We start from the raw sequence: 23275 nt of genomic DNA on the forward strand, positions 1-23275 counted from the left end.
CAAATGGTGCTGGAACAACTGGATACTCACGTGCAAAAGAAGGAAGTTGGATCACTTTTATATATAATATATAAAAAGTAACTCAGAATGGATCAAAGACCTAAGTGGAAGAGCTAAACTTGCAGAACTCTTAGAAAACTGGGTGTAGAATTTGTGACCTTGGTAATATGGGCAGGTTTATTAGATATTGCAACAAAAGCAAAGGAAAGCAGGGGAAAAAAAAAAAGATAAATGAGACCTTATCAAAATAAAAAACTTATATGTGTCTTGGACGCCATCAAGAAATTAAAAAGACAACCCACAAAATGGGAGGAAATACTTGCAATCATATATCTGATAAGGAGCTAGTATCCAGAATATATAAGAACTCAACAATAAGAATTCGAATGGACATTTCTCCAAAGAATAATGGCTAATCAGAACTTAAAAGATGCTCAGCATCATTAGTCCTTAGGGAAATGCATATCACAACCATGAGGTACAACTTTATATCCACTATGATAGCAATAATTAAAAAGCCAGACAATTATAAGTGGTGGTGAAGATGTCAGTGTACAATTGGAACCACCGTACATTGCTAATGGGAATGTAAACTGTTGCAGCCACTTTGGAAGTCTGGCAATTCCTCAAATGATTAAACATAGAGCTACCATGCAACCAGAGTTAACACTCCTAGGTATATACCTGTATAAGTCAACCAAAGGGGTGCTGATGCAAAATACCAGAATTCTGTTGGCTTTTATAAAGGATATTTATTTGGGGTAGGAACTTACAGATACAAGACCATAAAGCATAAGTTACTTCCCTCACTAAAGTCCATTGCTCCATGTTGGAGCAAGATGACTGCCAGGGTTCAGGCTTCCTTGTTCCTCTCTTCCCAGATCTGTCTTCTTTCTGGTCTCAGGTCCTCTGTTTTCTCCACAAGGTCAGCTGTAGACTATGAGACTCAGTAGGCTTTTCCTCTCTCCACAGGGTCAGCTGTAGGCTATCAGGTGAATGGCTCTGTCTCTCCCCAGGGTTTCTCCACGTCTACGGAGCTGTCTCTATTCCTCTGTCTTCTTCTCCTGGCTCAGGTCCTCTCTTCCTGGGGCTTGCTTCTCTTTCCTCTGTGTGCTTACTTCCCAGGGCTCCAGCTCAAGACTTCAGCATCAAACTCCAAATCAAAACTCCAACATCAAAATCCTCCAATTCTGTCCTTTGTCATGTCTTTTATCTGTTAGTCCCCACACACCCTACTGACATGGTCCAATCAAAGCCCTGGTTACAATTTAATCACACCCATGTTTGAACAGTTTACAAACATAATGCAATATCTATTTTTGAAATTCATAATGATATCAAATTGCTACAATACCCAAAGTAATGAAAACATATGTCCACACAAAATTTGTACATGAATGTTCCTAGTATCTTTATTCAAAATAGTTTATAAATAGTCAAAAAGTAGAAACAGTCCAAATGTCCATCATTTGATGACTGGTTAAATAACAAAATATGGTATATCCGTACAGTTAAAATATCATTTGGCAGTACAAAGAAATGAAATGCTGATAAATACAGCATGGTTGAATTATGAAAACATTCTGCTAAATGAAAGAAACTAAATACTGAAGGCCACATATTGTATGATTCCATTTATACGAAATGTTCAGAATAGACCATCAAGAGACAGTAGATGAGTGGTTGCCATGGGCTAGGGTTTGGGAGCAATGGGGACTGCCTGCTAATGGGGTACAGGATTTCTTTCTGGAGTAATGAAATGTACTGGATGATGGCTGCATAACATTGTGACTATACTAAGAAACACTAAATTGTACACGTTAAATGGATAAAGTTTGGTATGTGAATTAGAAAAAGTGATCTGTGTATTTGGCTCTGAAGGAAACCTCAGTTCATTTTAGAGGCTCAGAGCCATACAGATTGTTCTCCAAAAATTAATGCAATAAAATTAGGAACAAATAACAAAAGTGTAGGTTAAAAACAAAACAAATAAAAACTATGATTGGAAACTAATATTGCTAAATAACCCTTGGGCTAAAAGAAAATCACTAAGGAAATTGAGAAACAAAACTGAATGATAAAAAAATTGCCTGTTGATATTTTGGGGATACAGCTAACAGAGTTCTTAAAAGGAAATACATTAATATAGGGGAGCACATGTAGCTCAGTTTGAGTTCCTGCTTTGCATAAATAAAAGGAATTATGTATCTTTAAATTATTTGTCACATAAAAAGAAAGGTTAAAAATAAGTTTAAATTACACTAGCTATGCATACACAAATTTCTTAGCTCTGTGTGCTGGGAGGGCCTGAAAACAATGAAACCCCTGTAGCAATAATGAGCATACCTAGTACCCATATATTGGTTCCTAAATACAGTTAACCAATAAATGGAATCTGAACTCTTGGGAGTAGTGATTGCTTCCAGGGCAGCAGCAGAGAAAACACAAGATAAGCCTGGAATGTCAAATACCAAATAATTGAATAAGGAAATTTTAAGGGAGAGGGGTAACTCTCCCTAACTGAAGAATTCCAATTAATAGATAAAGTAGTAATGAGAAAACTAGAAAATCACTATTAAAATACCACAGTAATAGTTGTAGACAAGACTCCCCAATGAATGCTAGTTAGTGAACATTTGAAGAGAAACAAGATATTTGTATAGTCACAAAGTATCTCCCCAAATATATTTATTAATTACAAATTTCAGTTAAAAAAAAAAAAACCTGGCAGGTACCACCTTAACCAAATGAACAAAGTTCATGTAACAGTAATAACACAGGCACTTCCTGTTACCATGCACTGAGGGCACAACATCATTTTTGCGATATTCTTGCCCAAAATGCATAACCTCAATCTGATCATGAGAACATCAAACAAACCCAAATTGTGGGGCATTCTACAAAAGAACTGGGTATTCTCCAAAACTGTCAGGGTCATGAAAAACAAAAAGCTTTTTAAAAACTCACCAATTGGAGGAGACTAAAGAGACATGACAATTAAATGCAATGTGGAATTCTGGATTGGATCTGGGAATAGAAAAAAGACCTTAGTGAAAAAAACTGGTGAAATTTGACTAAGGTCTGTAGTTAGTAGTATTGTATCAGTGTTAATTTCCTGGTTTATCTGATAACATTAGGGGGGAGCTAGGTGAAATGCATACTATTTTTTGCAACTTTTCCAGAAGTCTAAAATTACTTCAAAATTAAAAATAAGCTAAACATTTAGCTCAAAAAGTTGGAAAAGAATAGTAGAATAAATGCAAAGAAGAAACAAGTATAAAGGAAATAAGGTGAGAAAATGAAACAAAAGTTGAGTGGCTCGCTCTTTAGAATTGTTAAGTCACATTTCTGGCATGACTGATTAAGAAAAAAGAGAAGTTGCAAATACACAATTCAAAATGAAGTCTGGGGACTACACTAAATTTGCTTTGATGGCATATCTTATGAAGCTGAGCTCTGTGTGGTTGCTGTGATTAAAAAGCAAATACCTTGTACAAATGTGAAAATGAGAGTGGCAGTCTGGTTCCAAGGTTTGAGAAGCTGTGCAGTTTTTTAATCTATTTAAACAGAACAGTTGTATTTCATTGGGCTTTGTGGGTGCCATGAGAAAAATGACAGGAACACTGAAGGTGTTATGAACCAAGAAAGTTTGGAAACCTCTGAAATATGAGAATGATGAACAACTAAATGTTAATAAGTTTGAAAACTTAGATTAAATGGATAACTTCCTAGAAAAATGATAGGCAACTTGAGTAGAGTATGAAAAATATTATAATGGTAGTCAAAGATATTCCCTCCTAAAAACTGATCTCTACCAAATTTTGAAGAAACAGTTAATTTCTTTTTTACACACGTTACTACAGAAGTCAGAAAAAGTGAAAGCACCCAGCTCTTTTATTTTTTGCTTTATTTGTTTTAATTTTTTGTTCCCAGCTCTTTTGAGGCTAGTGTAATCTTGATTTTAAAACCTGATAGAGACATTATAAAGCCATTTCCTTTATTAATATAGATGAAAGGATCTTTAATGAAATATTATCTGTCTGAATCCAAGAGTGTACTAAAAGATTGATAACATCATGATCAAATGGAGTTTAGCTCAAAAATCCAAAGATAGTTAATCTTTAAAACAATTATTAATATAATTCACCATCTTGATAATCCAACGGGGAAAAAATGTTTTCCTGACTTGATTTAGAAATACATGTCAGTAACTCTGATGTAAATTCTTAGCAAAAAAAGGTATGCAATGGAACTTTATTATGCATTGAATTTTAAGAAAGTTTTTATTATGGACATTTTCAAATACAAGTACAGTGAATGGTATAATGGACTTGACATGTACTCATCACTCTGCTTTAGCGTTTATCAGCATATAGTGACTCTTTAATCTACACACTTCCACCCACACACATACTTTTTTCTTCTGCCCTGCCAGGTTATTTTGAAGCAAATCCCTTTGCTTCATCATAGCTTTTTTATCAGTAAATACAGTAGTAGCTTTTTTTCCTCCACAACCATCAGTCATTAAGAACCTAAAAAATTCATATAATTTAATATCATCTAGTATCTAGCCAGGGTTGAAATTGTCCTGATTGACTCAGAAATGTAGATTCAAAGTTCATATATTATTTTTGGCTGCTGTGTGTTTTTTAATCTTTTCTTCTTCTTTTTTCCTCCTTTCCATTTATGTTACTAAGAAACCAGATCATTTAGATTCGAGTTTCCTACATTCTTAATTTGGCTAATTGTATACCCACGGTGTTGCTTAATATGTTTCTTTTTATATATATATAATTTATAATTTTTTTAAGATTTATTTTTTTATTTATTTTGTTCCCCTTACCCCCCCAATTATCTGCTTACTGTGTCCATTTGCTGTGTGTTCTCCTGTGACCGCTTCTATTCTTAGCAGCGGAACCGGGAATCTGTGTTTCTTTTTGTTGCATCATCTTGTTGTGTCAGCTCTCTGTGTGTGCAGTGTCATTCTTGGGCAGGCTGCACTTTCTTTCACACTGGTCAGCTCTCCTTATGGGGCGCTTTCCTTGTGTGTGGGGCTTCCCCTACACGGGGGACACCCTTGCGTGGCACGGCACTCCTTGTGCGCATCAGCACTGCACGTGGGCCAGCTCCACACGGGTCAAGGAGGCCTGGGGTTTGAACCGCAGACCTCCCATGTGGTAGGTGGACGCCCTATCCATTGGGCCAAGTCCGCTTCCCTAATATGTTTCTTTAGTCCCTTTATTTTCTCTAAATAGATAGTATGGCTTGATTGAATTCTGTTGTGCTTTTTTTTTTTTTTTTGGTGTGTATGTAGGGTATAATAATAACTTTGAAATTATTACTGTGTAATTTCTTCATTTTTCACCTCAGAAGGCAAATAATGTTTTAGCTGATTTTGTTTTGTTAAGATTTATGAGTTAGTTCAGTTATCTGGCAGATGTATCCATTATGAAGGTCTCCATCAGCCTTTTTACCTAATGTTTAAGTAGTCAATTAATGATTGTTTCCTAGAACCATTATTTCATTTGGGGAAGCAAAATGGTGACATTCTAATTCTATCATTTCTTCTTTGTTTACTCATAAGACTTGTTCTATAAAGGAAAAACAGTCCCTCATTAATCTTTTGATTACCTTGAAGTATAGTTCATCTAAGAAAGAATGGATAAATGCTTGATTCTTTCTGGAAGGAAACTTTCTTGGTTACCCTTCAATGATAATTCTTAATGGAGAACTTTCAGATGTGTTTTTTCAGATGTGTTTTAAGATCTGGAGCAAGACAAAAGAATGCCCACTATTCTACTACTGTTAAACGTATTACTGGATGACCTTGGAAACACTATAAGGAAGGAAAAAGAAATAAAAGGTGTAAAAATTGGAAGAGAGAGATAAAATTGTCATTGTACAGACTGTGCACTCATTTTCCTCAAAAAAAAAGAAAGAATCCACAAACTATTAGAACTACCTTGAGTTTCATCAAGGGCACTAAAAATCAGTATTTCTTTTCATCAGCCTTCACAAATTAAAAAATGATATTAAAAAAAGAAGGGAGGCAGACTTGGCCCAGTGGTTAGGGTGTCTGTCCACCACATGGGAGGTCCACGGTACAAACCCCTGGCCTCCTTGACCCGTGTGGAGCTGGTCCACGTGCAGTGCTGATGTGCGCAAGGAGTGCTGTGCCTCGCAGGGGAGCCCCACGCACAAGGAGTGCGCCCTGTAAGGAAAGCTGCCCAGTGTGAAAGAAAGTGCAGCCTGCCCAGGAATGGTGCCGAACACACAGAGAGCTGACACAACAAGATGACGCAACAAAAAGAAACACAGATTCCTGTGCCGCTGACAGCAACAGAAGCGGACAAAGAAGATGCAGCAAATAGACACAGAGAACAGACAACTGGGGCGTGGTGGGGGGAAGGGGAGAGAAATAAAGAAATAAATAAATCTTTAAGACATTAAAACAGAAGAACCTGGAAAGTACTCAGCCATTAATCTTCATAAAAAATATAAAAAACTAATTTGAAGAAAACCATTAAAATTCAATAAAGGATATAAAAAATAATCTTGGATATTATTATTTACTTGTAAGATTGTTAGTACTCCTGAATTTTATCTATAAATTCCAAGTAATCTTTCAAAATTTTAGTTGGTTATTTTTTTTTTTAAAGTCTCTAACAAGTTCTTTTTTTTTTTTTTTTTTAGATTTATTTTTATTTATTTAATTCCCCTACCCTCCCCCAGTTGTCTGTTTTCTGTGTCTTTTTGCTGCGTCTTGTTTCTTTGTCCGCTTCTGTTGTCGTCAGCGGCACGGGAAGTGTGGGCGGCGCCATTCCTCGGCAGGCTGCTCCCTCCTTCGCGCTGGGCGGCTCTCCTTATGGGTGCACTCCTTGCGCGTGGGGCTCCCCTACGCAGGGGACACCCCTGTGTAGCAGGGCACTCCTTGCGCGCATCAGCACTGCGCATGGGCCAGCTCCACACGGGTCAAGGAGGCCCGGGGCTTGAACCGGGGACCTCCCATGTGGTAGACGGACACCCTAACCACTGGGCCAAAGTCCGTTTCCCTAGTTGGTTATTTTTGAGGAACTGTACAGACTTATCCTAAATGATGTGTAGAAGGATAAATAAGAGTTCATGAATAGCTCAGTCAACCTTAAAGAGAATAAAAGGACTTAACTCTACCAGATATTAAAGCATACCACAAATCCATCGTCATATAGTGTTGTATGGTGTAAAAACAAGTGGATCATTGAAACATGATGAAAGAGCTTAGAGATGGACCCAAGGATATGTGGGAACTATATTATATATTATAAAAGTGACACCAGAATCAAGTTAAAAGTTAGGTTATTTAATAGATGGTGTTGGGGTGGGGGGGGTGCGGAAATGGCTCATTGTACATGGAAAAGAAAACTGTATCTGTGTTCTGCATCATATACAAAGATAGACTCCAGGTAGATTAAATACCTAAATAGGAAAGATAAAATCAAAGGCTAATAGAAGAAAATGAGAAATATTTTCATGACCTGTGGTTGGAAAAGAAGTTCTTAAAACCTCAAAGCACAAACCATGAATATATATCAATTTGACTGCATCAAATTGACTGCATCAAAATATGGAGTTCTGTTTAACAAAAGACCCTAAAGACAAATTTAATGCACAGGTGATAAAATGGGAGACCATATTTACAATGTTTGATATTGACAAGTGATTAATATCCTCTAGAGTGGTGCATACAAGGAACTCCTGCCAATAGAAGAATGGGCAAAGGAATATAAACAGGCAGTTTATATAAAGGGAATCCCACAGAGCAATAAACATAGAGAGTTGCTCAAACATATTACCAATCAGAGAAATGTAAATTAAAAGAACATGTAATTGTTAGACTGACAAACATTAGAAAATTGAATAAAACAGTGCTGGCAAAGATACGGGGCTGTAAAAACTCCTATATACTTATGGGACATGAGGCCACTGGCGAGTAGCGTGGCATTCACAATAAGGACCATACATATGTATGACAGCAATTCTGCCTTTGAATTTGTATTCCAAAACAAACTTCAAACAGATCCACAAAGGAATATTTACAAGAATGTTCATTGCAGTGTTATCTGTGATAGAAAGCCGTTGAAGATAATCCAGGTGTCCAGTGTAGGATAGATAGAGAAAATGTTTTAGATACATATCATGACCGAAGCAGCATATTAGTTGTATACATGGCAGAATTAGTGGATCGTGGTGCTGAATTGAAAAAGTAAAGAACCGAATGAGATAAAATACAGTAAAATTTGTATACATTAAAAATAAAGGAGAACAAATGTGACTCAAGCAGTTGAGCACTTGGCTCCCACATGGGAGTTCCCAGGTTCAGTTCCCGATGCCTCCTAAACAAAAAAAAAGATGAGCAAAAACACGCAATGAGCAAAAAATACTAAAATCATTGAATTGTGCATTTAAAATGTGTGAATATTAAGGTTTGTGAACTCTATGTTAATAAAAAATTATAAATAAAAAAAAGCCCTGCCCTAATCAGATTGGTGGAGTGAGATGCTTCAAGGCACAGAAGCTTTAAAAAACCAGCAAGACTTGACAGACACATTTTCTCAAAGCTCCTGAAAACAGTTAAAGGAATGCAGAAACATTGCAAGTGCTGAATCAAGAAAAAGGCTTCCTGAAAGCCATAGGCTCTTTTGGTGCTCTGGCTGGCCCACCTCCACCCCTCACTGGCTCAGCCCAGTGCTAGCTGGAGCTCCTCAGTACAGCTCCTTGGTCCAACATGTATGTCTGGCCCAGTCTCTCTGGTGGTGTCCTGAGGCACTGAACCAGGATACTCTTAGTATACTTGCCATCCCAGAACTTACCCTGCATGTAGAAGGCTGCTCACAAGACTCTTACACAAAAACATGGGAGAGCAGTCAAGTCGTGGTTGTTTGGGTCAAGGGATTATTGGCTGTAGGACATACAGTGCAGTGTCCAGGACCATGATAAAACTGTTTCCTAGGGAAAAGGGAGCATTCATATCTGTGTAAACAGGAAATTCATAGGGCCTCAAGTGCATGCCCAAGACAAGATGCCTGCATAGAAAGGATCAGGGTAGCCCCTATGCTTTGGCCTGGAACTATCCTCTAAACTCATTGTATGGATAACTCTGCAAAAACTAGGAAAAGTGTTTTGGTTTTTCTTGTTGTTAGCTCCTGGCTTTAAGGAAAACTCTATCATAACACTAGCTGAATACAACTTAAAGAACAAATGCCCTAGTCTAAATTCCAGCAATGGCATATTAAAATATAAAATGTCCACGTTTCAACAAAACATTAGAAAACTAACAGGAAATGATCTCCCAAACAAAAGAGAAAATTAATACATTAGAAACCATCAGTGAGGGGGATCACACCTGGGACATACCAAACAAAGACTTTTAAAGAATGGTCCTAAATAGGTTCAAAGAACTAAAGGAAATAAGGAAAACAAGTGAACACAAAGAGAATATTAATAAAGAGGTGGAAATTATGAAAAGGAACTAAACACAGCTGAAGACTAGAGTAATAAATTAAAAATTCCTTAGAGGGATTCACAGCAGATTGGAGTTGGCAGAAGAAAAAGAATCAGTGAACTTGAAGATAAGACAAATGAAATCATCCAGTCTGAGGAGCAGAAAGAGGAAGGAATGAAGAAAAGCAAACAAATCTTGGGGGAACCTTTTAGATACCGCAAAGCATAACAATATATGCATTGTAGGAGTCCCAGAAGGAAGAGAAAGAGAAAGAGGCAGAGAGAATATTCAAAGAAATAATGGTTGAAAACTTCCCAGATTTAACAAAAGATGTGAATATACTCATCTGCAATGCTCAATAAGCTCTAAACAGGATAAACCCTAATAGATCTACTCTGCACCATGTTATAATCAGACTGTTGAATGCACACGATGAGGCATTCTGAAAGTTCTGAGAGAGAAGCAACATGTCACAGAGAAAGAAGCCTCAAAAGGATTAAGTGACAATTTCTCATTGGAAACCATGGAGGCAAGAAGGCAAAGGGAAGACATATTTAAAGGGTTGAAAGCTAAAACTTCCCAACCAAGAATTCTGTCTCTGTCCAAAGTATCTTTCAAAAATAAAGGAGAGGGAAGTGGACTTGGCCTAGTGGTTAGGCATCCATCTACCACATAGGAGGTCCATGGTTCAAACCCCAGGCCTCCTTGACCTGTGTGGAGCTGACCCACGCACAGTGCTGATGCGCGCAAGGAGTTCCATGCCACACAAGGGTGTCCCCATGTAGGGGAGCCCCATGCGCAAGGAGTGCGCACCGTAAGGAGAGCCGCCCAGTGCGAAAGAACGTTCATCTTGCCCAGGAAAGGCGCCTCACACATGGAGAGCTGACACAAGATGATGCAACAAAAAGAAACACAGATTCCCGTGCAGCTGACAACAACAGAAGCGGGCAAAAGAAGAACACGCAGCAAATAGACACAGAGAACAGACAACTTGGGCGGGGCAGGAGGGTGAGGGAAGGGGAGAGAAATAAAAATAAAAAACCCTTATGAGGGAAACGGACTTTGGCCCAGTGGTTAGGGCGTCCGTCTACCACATGGGAGGTCCGCGGTTCAAACCCCGGGCCTCCTTGACCCGTGTGGAGCTGGCCATGTGCAGTGCTGATGCGCGCAAGGAGTGCCGTGCCACGCAAGGGTGTCCCCTGCGTAGGGGAGCCCCACGCACAAGGAGTGCACCCGTGAGGAAAGCCGCCCAGCGTGAAAAGAAAGAGCAGCCTGCCCAGGAATGGCGCCACCCACACTTCCCATGCCGCTGACGACAACAGAAGCGGACAAAGAAACAAGACGCAGCAAATAGACACCAAGAACAGACAACCAGGGGAGGGGGGGGAATTAAATAAATAAATAAATCTTTAAAAAAAAAAAAAAAACAAAACCCTTATGAGATATACGGGCATGCAAATTAAAAAAAGAAAAATGAAGGAGAGATTAAGATATTCCTAGATAAACAAAATCTGGGAGTTCATCACCACTATCAGCTCTACAAGACACACCAAAGGGAGTTCTGCAGGTTGAAAGGAAGGTATACTAAACAGCAGATCAAAGCTACATGAAGAAATTAGGGTCTCTGGTCAGGGTGATGACATGAATAAATAAAAATGTCAGTACTGATTTTTAACTCCACTTTTCAATTCCTACAGAATCTAAAAGGCAAAATGAATAAAATGTAATGAATGATAAAATACAATTTATAACAAAAACTACCTAAACATGGAGAGACAGAGGGGTGTAGAAGCATGGTTGGTGTATACCATTTAAATCAATTTGGTATCTAAGCAAATGAGAATGTTTTAGATTTAGGATGTTAAATTTCAGCCTATGGTAACTACAAAGAAAATATTGGAGAATATGTAAGCTCATAAAGACAAAAATGAGAATACAGGTTGCCAGAGGCAAGGGTAAGGGAAATGAAGAGTTAATGCATAATAGTTGTAGGGTTTCTGTTTGAGGAAATGGGAAAGTTTAAGTAATGAAGGGTGGTGAGGGTACTACAATATTGTAAATGTGAATAATCCCATTAAATGGTATGCTTGGGAGTGGTTGTGATAAGGAAGTTTCCCAAATGCATGTTCTCACCATAAAAAAAAAAAAGAGTATTTAAGGAGACAATAACAATTAAATGCAATATACATGATCCTGGATGACATATGTCAAGGAAATAAAAAAGGCTCAAAAGGACATTATTGGGATGTATGAAAAACTTAGAGCATAGACTATAAGCGTCATAACAAAGTCAAATTTCTTGAACATGATAGCTGCACTTAAGTTGGTCAATAAGTGAATACCCTTATTTTTAGGAAATGTACAAGGAATATGATGTATACAGCCTATACTCATGTTCAGAATATGGATTGATAGAGATGTTTTGATAGGTTGATGGATAAAAAAAATGATAGAACAAATGTGGCAAAGGTTAAAATTGGTGAATCTCAGTGTCTGGGGTGACAGTGTTGGAGTTCTCTGTGTGGGGTTTTTATTTTATAACTGGCTTGTATCTTTTAAATTATATTAAAATAAAGTTTTTAAAAAAAAATACGCACTCTTGAAGAAATGGAAAATCCAGTCCTCAAATTCTTATGGGATTACAAGGAACTTGAGTAGCCAAAACAATTGTGAAAAACAAAGAACAAATTTTGAGAACTCTCACTTCCCAATTTCAAAATTTACTACAAAACTACAGTAACCAAAGCAAGTATAGTACTGGCATAAGAATAGACATAAAGACCAATGAAATAGAATTGAGTCTAGAAATAAAACCTATGGTGAATTGATATTCAACAAGGGTACCAATGGGGAAAAAATAGTCTCCTCAATAAGTGGTGCTGGGACAATAGGATTTCCACATGCAAAAGAATGAGGCCCCTACTTCACACTACATATAAAAATTAACCCAAAATGGATCAACAGTCTAAATATAAGAGGTAAAACCATAAAATTTTTAGAAGAACACATAGGAGAAAATCTTCATGACCTTGGATTTGACAGTGGTTTCTTAAATATGACATCAAAAGAAAAAATAACAAAAAATAAACTGGACTTCCTCAAACTTTAAAACTTTTGTGCATCAAAGGCCATTATGAAGAAAGTGAAAAGACAACCTATAGAATGGGAGAAAATGTTTGGAAATCATATCTGATAAGGGTTTAAAACCCAGAATATGTAAAGAACTCGTGCAACTCAACAGCAAAAAGACAAACACCACAATTTAAAAATGGGCAAATGACTTGAATAGACATAATTCCAAATAGGATATGCAAATGGCCATATGCACATGAAAACATGCTCAATATCATTAGTCTTTAAGGAAATGCAAATCAAAATCAATGAGATAACCACTTCATACCCACTAGGATGGCTATTACCAAAAAACAGAAAAGTGTTAGCGAGAATGTGGAGAAATTGGAACCCTAGTGCATTGTTGGTGGAAATATAAAATAATGTAAGTCACTTTGGGAAACAGGCAAAATTCATAAATAAAAAAAAGTTAAGCATAGGATTACCATTTAACCCAACAATTCTACTTCTTGGTATATATACAAAAGAAGTGAAAATAGAAACTTAAACAGATATTTGCATGCCAGTGTTCATTATTACATTATTCACAAGAGCTAAAAGGTAGAAACAACTCAAGTGTCCATCTGCAGGTGAATGGATAATCAAAATGTGGTGTATATGTGTCGGGGGCAGGGAGGAGAAAGATAGTATTCAGCCAGAGAATGGAATGTAACACTAAATGAAAATAAGCCATATAAAAAAGGCCAGAAATTGTCTGATTCCATTCCACTTACATAAAATATGTAGAATAGGAAATTCATAGAAACTCAAAGATTAGAGGTACTATGGGTAGTGGGGAGAGAAGAAAAGGATGTTACTGCTTAATAAGTCCAGAGTTCTCTGTGTTGGGTGATTTTGGGATGATGGTAGCACAGCATAATGTAATTAATGCTACTGAATTGCACACCTAAAAATAGTTAAATTGGCAATTTTTGTTATACATCTTACCACAGTCAAATTAGAAAAAAAATACATGTACTCAAAAATATTTTTGCAAAAAACACATACAAATAAAAAGGCACACAATACAGTAGAATGATTGCCTATGAGGATATGGGAAACAGAGTAGTCTATGAGGAAAAGAAGAAAGTTAAAGATTTTCAGAATTCATCGTCTCATTTCATGGAATTATTAAGACTCTCCTATCTGAGATATGACCTGTAAATGTACCTGACAGGCGGTAGGATGAAAGCCGATGAAACTACTGAGGATACCACTGTCAACTCATCCACCTTGTGTACCTCTCACTTCTGTCAGGATGCGTCATGGACCGTATGTACTAATAACAATCAGACATACGGACCAACTGAGGACACCCATGTCACTCTGTATTTAGTTTAAAAGTTTAATTTCCCCCTTAAACTGGTTAAAATTTAAATATAAATTTAAGTTCTTTATTGCCTTCTTACATCCCAATTGACATCTTCTTCCCTTTCTTGAGGTGTATACATGCCACTTTAAAAAAAAATAAATCATGTTATTTAAGAGGGTACTGGGGATTGAACGCAGGACCTTGTATATGGGAAGCAGGCACTCAACCTCTGAACTACATCCACTCCCTACATACTACTTTGAAGAAGAATACCTGCTTGGAGGAGGTTATTTGAAATCTTGAGATATAACATAAGAATTCATGCAAAATTGAATCTACTCCATATTATATCTGTGTGTTTTAAGTATAGAATACTGTTTCTGAGAATATTTTAGAAAACATTACCATTCTAGTTATATATGCCTTCAAAGACTCCCTAACACTTATCCAGTGTGAGAGACAGGGTCTTAAGCCGACTTTGTTGATCAAAGATCTGACAGATCTTTGGTGATGATATTTCCTCACTTGTAGCACCAAGAAACTTTTCACTATTCTGACTCTTCTAGGATGAGTTCCAAGTTGAAACTATTCTGTTGTGAAATACACAGTTATTTTATGACACTCTGATTTTTTTTTCCCCCCCTTTAACTTTACAGAGACTGTGCAGTTGATCCAACTTGTGTTTTATGCATGGAGTGCTTTTTGGGAAGTGTTCACAGAAACCATCGATATAGGGTTAGTAAAGTCAAGATCATAACCATAATCAGTATTAAATTTTATACTAGATACCTTTCCTTCCTTGTTAAAACCCAAAGATTTAAACATTTTAAAAGAGGGAAAATTGGTTTAAGTAATATATTCTTTAAACACCATTAAACATGTAATGGCAAGGTAGAAGTGAGTTATGACTCCAGGCTTCTTGGAACCATGGTTTAAAAAAGTGTAGATATTCCCCTCTTCCATTTTGGTTTTTCAACTAGTTTGTTTTTGTTTTCTTAGTTTTATGTTTATCTTTGTGGTTCTAGGTTTATGAAGAAAGTTGTCAAAAATTGAAGGATAAAGGAGAGAGTCAAAAGTATGAATTTGAGGTTCTGAACGGAGGATATGTAAGAAAAGGAATATGCAAGAACAACAAGATTATAACATTTTAAGAGGTGTTCCATCTATTGATCATGATCATCTTCCACAGATGATTTGTCATTTCTTAATATTAAACAGGCATCTACTACAGTTTAGGAGAGAGCCCAACTCTAGAGCATAAGATCTACCTTTATCCTTTCAATGTTGTCATGTAGTCAAAACTTTTCCAAAAATCAAGTATTTTTAAGTTAGGATACAGATAAAGACAAATTATTCTTAAACCTGTCGTAGTTACTCTTTTGGAAGACAGCAGTGAAGATTCAAAGGTTAGGGAACTGTTGTTAGATGTAATATTTTACCCTATTCTCAAAAAGGTAGAAAAGGAATATTTCATTCTTGTTCTTAATTAAGGAACAGAAGAATTAAGGATCTTTCTGATTCAGGATCTTTCCTCGTTTGGTTTTATTCTGAAATGTTGATAATAACTAAAAACAGCCACAGAATTGGGCTCCTTATATTCTTAAATGTTCTCTTTATTCTCACAAATCAATAAGAGAACCCCAGTTTCCTTTAAACAGTTCTATCTGTGTTTGGTAACTGGAATGAGAATATAAGAAATATAGAGTTGGGTTTATTTTCCAAATGGCTTCCTGTCCATGTTTCTTAGCATATGTATTTGCAGCCCCTGGGAATAACTCATTCATTAATGCTTTCTTTAGAGAAAATTTAGTGAGACTCCTTCTAAAATTTGCTGTATCTAAACCCATTCCTAAGTTCTTCCTCCCACTATTTTAAGAAAAGCAGAATTTCCAGCCTACCAATTATTATTTATTTTTTTATTTTAATTTTTTTTTTTTTTTTTTTTTTTTTTTTTTGGCAGTACCAGGGTCGGGAATTAAACACAAGACCTCGTAAGTGGGATGCCAGTGCTCAACCACTGAGCTACACCGGCTCCCCATTACCAGTTATTAATTAATATAGTCCATCTTGCCATTATTTCTTGAATCATTACCATATCTTAAGAAAGTATAAGTCTTGAACCCCACAGGTGATGAAAAGTTTTTTGACCAGGCAGTCCAGTTTCCTATTTCCCAAGCCCCTATTATCTGTCCTTTCAAAGAGTAGCTGTTTAGGTAGTGTAAGCCAAAAAATATATGTATATATATTTCTGTTATCTTTCTTGGTCAGTTTTTCTAAGACAAATGCAGCACTTTTATTAGACTCTTCAAAGGTACAGTTGCTATATGAATCTTTATATCTTTGAATCCATTATATTACATTTTAGCACCACAAACCTGGTAACATATAGATATCAGCATTATATCAATTTAGCCAAAACCCAGCAGGAAAATTCTTGTGAGCCTCATGATTTTCCTAATTAAAGAAATCATGTAGGTGGGCATATTTTACCTCTTTAAAATATCTGTAGTTTACTAGACACTACAAAGTATGGCTTATTTTATATTGAAATCACTTAGATTAGCCTAAAGGCTTGTTTAAAATAAGCTTTACAACATTGAAAGGTTTGACATTTTATTTAATGAAGGGGGTAAGTATCCCCCCAGAGAAGTGAAACACCTAATCAGTGTTATAAACTTAGCACTTGATAGTCTTATTTATACTCTGATAGCCCTCAGTAAATATTTACTGACCAGATACTTTACACTTTCTTTTCAAGATGACAACATCAGGAGGTGGAGGTTTCTGTGACTGTGGTGATACTGAAGCTTGGAAAGAGGGTCCTTACTGTCAAAAACATGAACTTAACACCTCTGAAATTGAGGAAGAAGAGGTAAAAACATTTTCACAAAGTTGTTTTTAAGGAAATACTGTTTTAATCACAAGTATGAAATATTTTCAGAGAAAGGAATTAGGTTATAATATGAGAAATGGTTAAGCAGAATAGTCCTGTCACTATCATTTGTGGCAAAGTATACTTGGGAAGTTCTTTACATTGTTTGGATATTGTACCATTGCTAGTATCACACATTTGAAATTCTGGAAATTTATTTTAATTCAGATTGATTTTTGTTTGTTTTGTTGTTGGTGGTATTGTTCTTGTTGTGTTTTAAACATAGATGAGGATTTTTTTAAGGCCTAATTTATTTTTGAAGGGATTAAAAGTTCTGTAAGTGTATACTAGTTAACATGGTTAGAATTTGTATGTTTGTGTTGTAATTAAGACTTTATAGGCCAGATAACTTTCTTTTCTACGACCATAAATGGCAACCAATCCCAATCATGTTTTCTGTAAATCAGTGTCACTGGATATATGATGGGACCAAGTGTAGAGATGAAAGCTCAGCACAAATTATACCCGTGCCAGCTGTTTTTTGTTGTTGATACTGCATGATTTTCCTCTAAATGATATTTGTAATATTATAGAGAACTCTCTTCTTACTAAAGAAATGCTTGAGTCATACCTGCTGTTTGTCACAGTTCGATGTTTTATTTCAGATTTTATGATTTTTAAATGATAGAGAGGTGGGTGCTTTCAGAATACTTCTGCATTGCTAGTAGGTCTGATATAGATTTGGAGTAAGTGGACATTAATAGTGTTCCTGGGAAGTGGATATGGCTCAATGGATAGTTTCTGCCTTCCATATAGAAGGTCCAGGGTTTGATACCGAGGGCCTCCTGGCCTATGTGGCGAGCTGGCCCATGTGGAGTGCTGCTGTGCACAAGGAGTGTCACCCTGCACAGGGATGCCCCCCCACACGAGGAGTAGCCTCCACGCAAGGAGTGCAGCCCTGCGCAGGAGGGCTGACCACCCAGGAGTGGAACCGCCCACACAGAGAACTGACACAGCAAGTTGACACAACAAAAAAGAGACACAGAAAAGAGACAATATGAGATGCAGCGAACTAGGGAGCTGAGGTGGAGCAAGAGAATGATCGCCTCTCTCCCACTCCAGAAGGTCCCAGGATGGGTTCCTGGAGCCACCTAATGAGAATACAACAGACACAGAAGAGCACATGGCAAATGGACACAGAGAGCAGACAGTGGTGAGGGGGAGGGAAAAATAAGGGGAAAATAAATAAATTATTAAATAAAATATGTAAAAAAGAAAAAAAAAGTCCTTCCTGGCCTATATACCCTGCAGATGTCAGATATTTTTATTGGAATGACCAACATATAATGGTATAGAACAGTGTCTTTTAGATGTGTTTCACAGAAAACAGGTAAAAACTTTAGGAATTCTGTTACCTTTTTATTCTTGTATGTAAGTAGACTTAGAATAGTTTTTAATTTTTTTTTTAATTTGAATCTGCAATTACTCTGTTAACTTATCTTCTCATGCATTGTTGTAGTGGTTGTCAGTGCATGCTCTGGTTAATTTCCTGAGTTTTAAAATGCCAGCCAGCTTACCTGCCTGGCTGAAGTCATATGGTCCTGCCCTGGGAAATATATACTCCAGAAACTTGATAGAGAATAAAACATTCAGATTCTGCCATTTACTACCTATTTTTTTAAAAAGTTAAGAGAAATGAAGTCTTTAAGAACTACTTAAAAGACAGTACACCTGGTCCCCACTCATTAAATTCATACATTTATCTAAGTTTTCTGTGTTTTATGCTTGAATTGGAAAAGAGATATGTGTACTTGGAACATAGTTTTTTGGCAGACATAGAATTACTTATATTAAACATAATTTGTTATGTATTCAGCCTACATCTTAAGAAAATATTGGGAAAATTTGATAATGTACTTTTGTAAGGATAATGTTGAAGAGTTCTACAGGTCTTCTCAACTCTTGGCATTTGAGGTGAGACCATTCTTAATTATACAGTCAGGGATCTGTAAACTATGGCTCCACGGACCAAGTCCTGCTCACCACCTGTTTTTTCTGACCCCACTATAAGGTACAGATTATTTTTTATATTTTTAGATAGTTGAAAAAATCAAAATAATAATATTTTGTAACATGGAAGTTATGTGAAATTCAAATTTCAGTGTCCATAAATAAAGTTTCCTTAGAAAAAGACCATATTCAATCATTTGTGTACTGTCTGTAGCTGCTTTCTGCATTAATGGTAGAATTAAGCAGTTATAACAGAGACCCTGTAGCCTGTAAAGCCTAAAATACTTATTATCTGACCCTTTACACAGAGTTTGCCGACCCCTGGTATAGGCTGTCAGAAACATTGTGTTTAGCATCATGTTCCCACGCAGTAAATGCTTGTTGTGTCTCTCACCACTGTGACAATAAAAAGTACCCAATCAGGTGTCTAAATGGTCTCTTGGGTATTGGGGCATGTAGAGAAGGTGGGTGGGATGGTACTTCTCCTTTGAGAACTATCACATACTATGTGTAGTATCTTATTTGTTGGTCTTCATAAAAATTTATAAGAAACATTGTCTCTGCACTAGGGAACAGTCAGGTTTCTCCAGAATAAGTTTGATAAACTGTTACCTTTTTTTTGTGACTAGTGGGGAAACACAGCTAAAATGTTTCACTTTTCTGGTAGCTGATAGACATTTTATAAAAAGATCTTATTTATAAACAGATTTTATCTTGATTTCAATTTATTTCCCTACATTTATTTTTTTCTTTATGTACTTTGTATATCTATTTCTGTTTTCAATGCTATTTTATTATATTGGATGTATCTCTTAAAATTGCCGCACATTCTTTTTGGAACAAGATTTAATTAAATAATGTTAACTCAGTGAACAACCGCAGTGAAGATTTTGATAATCTGAAATTTGCACTTAGCTACTCCCATCCTAGTTGAATGCAAATCAGTGATTATTAATAGCCAAATATTATTATGCTAAGTACATGTCTTAGTTTTCCAGATTGTCATGACAAATACCACACACTGGTTTTGGCTTAAATAGTAGGAATTTATTGACTCATGGTTTTGGAGGCTGGAAGGCTTGCTTCCTTTCAGGGTCAGTAGCATTCTGGCCAGCCAGCAATTCTTGGGTTCCTTTCCATAGTCCTTCAGCTATGTCTGAATTTCTTCTGTTTTTATAAAGGATTTCATTAATCCAGATTAAGGCACACTTTAATTCATTTGGGCCATACCTTAACTAAAACTAACATCTTTAAGAGCTCCTATTTGTGATGAAATAAATAGGAATGTGGATTAAGATTAAGAACATGTCTAAAGTGGAATATATAATTCATTGTACCACACTTGATTTATCTCATTTAATTCTCAAAACAGCCCTACAGATAGAGACCATTGTTAGCAATGTTGTATAGATACTGAAGCTTGAGTTTTAGAAAAATTAAGGAATGTACCCAAAGTCTCCCACAGCGTAAGTGCTGGGGCTGGGATTTAAACCTAGGTTGTCTAAACTCCAGAAACAGTGTATTAAACTGTTTTGGGGTTGCCGTTTTTTACACAAATCAATTTTATTGATACATATTAATAAAGCATACAATTCATCCAAAATATATAATCAGTGGTATTTGTTATAATCACGTAGTTGTGCGTTCATCACTTCAGTCATGATTAGAGCATTTTCATTATTTCAAGAATAATAATAAAAAACAAGAGAATTCTTCACCTCTCAATCTCTCTGTTTCCCGTAATGTGCATAGCTGCTATTTCTGGCTATTCTTGCACAATTATTTATTTATTAAGCATATTTATTAAGCAGTTTTATTGAGATATATTCACATACAATACCCTCTATCTAAAGAGTATAATCAGTGGCTTTTAGTACAATCACAATGTTATGCATTCATCATCACAAAAAATTTTAGAATTATTTCATGACTCCAAAAAAGAAAAACTCCACACCCTTACTTAGCATGCCTTCCCAGTGTATTATACAGGTTTTTAAAGACATTTTTAGCAGTGGAATTTTTTTTTTCCAATTGAAATTTTGATACAAAGTTCCAGTAATAAAACTAAATAAAAGTGGTATTTCTTGGGAAGCAGACTTGGCCCAATGGATAGGGCGTCCGCCTACCACATGGGAGGTCCACGGTTCAAATCTCTGGCCTCCTTGACTCATGTGGAGCTGGCCCATGTGCAGTGCTGATACGCGCAAGGAGTGCTGTGCCACGCAGGGGTGTACCCGCATAGGGGAGCCCCACGCACAAGGAGTACGCCCCGTAAGGAGAGCTGCCCAGCACAAAAGAAAGTGCAGCCTGCCCAAGAATGGCGCCGCACACACAGAGCTGACACAACAAGATGACACAACAAAAAGAAACACAGATTCCCGGTTCTGCTGATAAAGATAGAAGCAGTCACAGAAGAACACACAGTGAATGGACACAGAGAACAGATAACCGGGGGTGGAGTGGGGAGGGGAATAAAAATAAATCTTAAAAAATAAATCTTTTTTTAAAAAAAGTGGTATTTCTCAAATGTTTATGTTCTATAAATTGAAATATATTATTTACCTGTTAGAAAGTCAATTTATGAGATAAGTAAGGTGGATTTCATGCTTTTCAGTCTTTTTTTTTGGTTAAGATTTATTTTTATTTATTTCTCTCCTTACCCCCCTCCACCCCCCATTTTTCTGTTCTCTGTATCCATTTTTGCTGCATGTTCTTCTTTGTCTGCTTCTGTTGTTGTCAGCAGCATGGGAATCTGTGTCCTTTTTGTTGTGTCATCTTGCTGCATCAGTTCTCCGTGTGTGCGGTGCCATTCCTGGGCAGGCTGAACTTTCTTTCGCACTGAGCAGCTCTCCTTACGGGGCGCACTCCTTGTGCATAGGGCTCCCCTACGCAGGGGACACCCCTGCGTGGCACAGCACTCCTTGCACGCATCAGCCCTGAACGTGGGCCAGCTCCACATGGGTCTAGGAGACCCAGGGTTTGAACTGTGGATCTCCCATGTGGTAGACGGACGCCCTAACCACTAGGCCAAGTCCACTTCCCTTCAGTCTATCTTATTTCTATATTTTTATTTAGTTGAACAGTATAGAGAAAATCCTCAGTTACACCTTATTTACATGTGAAGTGTTGTTAAAGTATTTACCATAATACATGTTTTACATTTTAAAAATTCAAACAATAAAGAAATGTATCACATGAAAGATTAAAATTCTCCATAATTCCCCAAATCCCTAAGATAGCCACTGATAACCTTTTTAACAGCTTACTTTATATTCTTCCTAGCTTGAAAGAAGAGTAAATCTAAATTAACTCACAATAAATGCTTACATTCTCTAATATAAAAATAGTCAAACAACTAAAATTACTAGTAATAAGTGATAATGCAACATAAAATAGTAACTTATTATTCGTCCCAACTGAATTAATGTTGTGACCATTGAACTTTGAGCAGAAGTACCTGAGTCTTTCCTGGCATTTAATTTACGATGGTACATTTGAGTAAACTTGCACAGGCTTAGCGTCTCTTCACTGCAGAAATAATTATTTTGTAATCAGTGATACGTTTTTCAAGAAGTTAAAATGTACATACAGAGATGGCAGAAGAATTTGTATTCCTAGTCCTGCCCCAAAGTGGGTTAATCTAGCAGCAAAATTACCAGTTGATGGTCCCTAAGATGTCATATAACACATTTTAGACTATATTTTTCCGATAGTTTTTAATATATAAACAATTTTATCGTTTTAAACTGATACATAACTCAAATAGGAAGCCATCTTACCAGATGCTGGGATTTTGTAGAATAGAGTTTGAAATCTACTGGCTTAGATTCTCAAGAATTGGCTGATAAGATCATTTAATTCTTACCAACCCTGTTTGACATCATTCTTCAGTCCCTAAATGTTTTATATTGTGGCACACAATTGTAATACCACTAAGAAAACTGCACTTTAGTTCTACTTTCTATTTTGGTGTAGTGCAGGTTATCTTAGTTTTTCTAGGGTTGCCTTAACAAAGTACCAAAAACTAGATGGCTTAATTCAACAGAAATTTCATCTCATAATTTTGAAGGCTAGAAGCCCAAAATCAGGTGTGAGAAATCCTATACTCCCTTTGAAGTCTGTAGGGAAGAGTTTGTACCATGATCTCTACTGTCTTCTGGCAGTTTCTGGTAGTCGTTGGGCTTCACTCTCTATCTCAGCCATCACATGGCATTATCCCCAGTACCCTTTAGTCTATTATTATAAGGACAGTAGTCATATTGAATTAGGGCCCACCCCAATCCAGTTTAGCCTCATTTTAACTAACATCTTTAAAGGCCCTATTTCCAGATAAGGCCACATTCATAGGACTAGGAGTTAGGACTTGAACTTGTCTTTTGGGCAGACACAATTCAATCCATACCAGAGGTATTTTGTTTTATTTTGTTTAACAGAGGTTTATGTATTATTATATCCACCCTTTTGTGAATGTCTAGGAGGTACACTTCCT

At 36.6% G+C, this 23275-nt stretch overlaps 1 protein-coding gene across 11 annotated transcripts in view; it reads left to right on the forward strand.

Annotated features, from left to right (window-relative positions):
• Nucleotides 1–23275, forward strand: part of UBR2 (ubiquitin protein ligase E3 component n-recognin 2) — a 130833-nt gene that overhangs the window by 24366 nt on the left and 83192 nt on the right. For 6 of the 11 annotated variants that reach the window (XR_011650053.1, XR_011650054.1, XM_058306746.2 and 3 more), the window contains exons 3-4: nt 14561–14639; nt 16663–16776. The exons of 3 other annotated variants lie outside the window; for them this stretch is intronic. Coding sequence is in view for 6 of the 8 variants with exons in the window: in XM_058306746.2 (XP_058162729.1) it covers nt 14561–14639; nt 16663–16776 (193 nt within the window). In the remaining 2 variants the exon portion in view is untranslated. The remainder of the gene's footprint in view (nt 1–14560; nt 14640–16662; nt 16777–23275) is intronic. 2 more of the 11 variants (XM_071218455.1, XM_071218456.1) reach the window with 1 other exon arrangement.

Source organism: Dasypus novemcinctus, chromosome 11, assembly GCF_030445035.2.
Source record: "Dasypus novemcinctus isolate mDasNov1 chromosome 11, mDasNov1.1.hap2, whole genome shotgun sequence".
In the NCBI taxonomy this organism is placed as follows: Eukaryota; Metazoa; Chordata; class Mammalia; order Cingulata; family Dasypodidae; genus Dasypus; species Dasypus novemcinctus.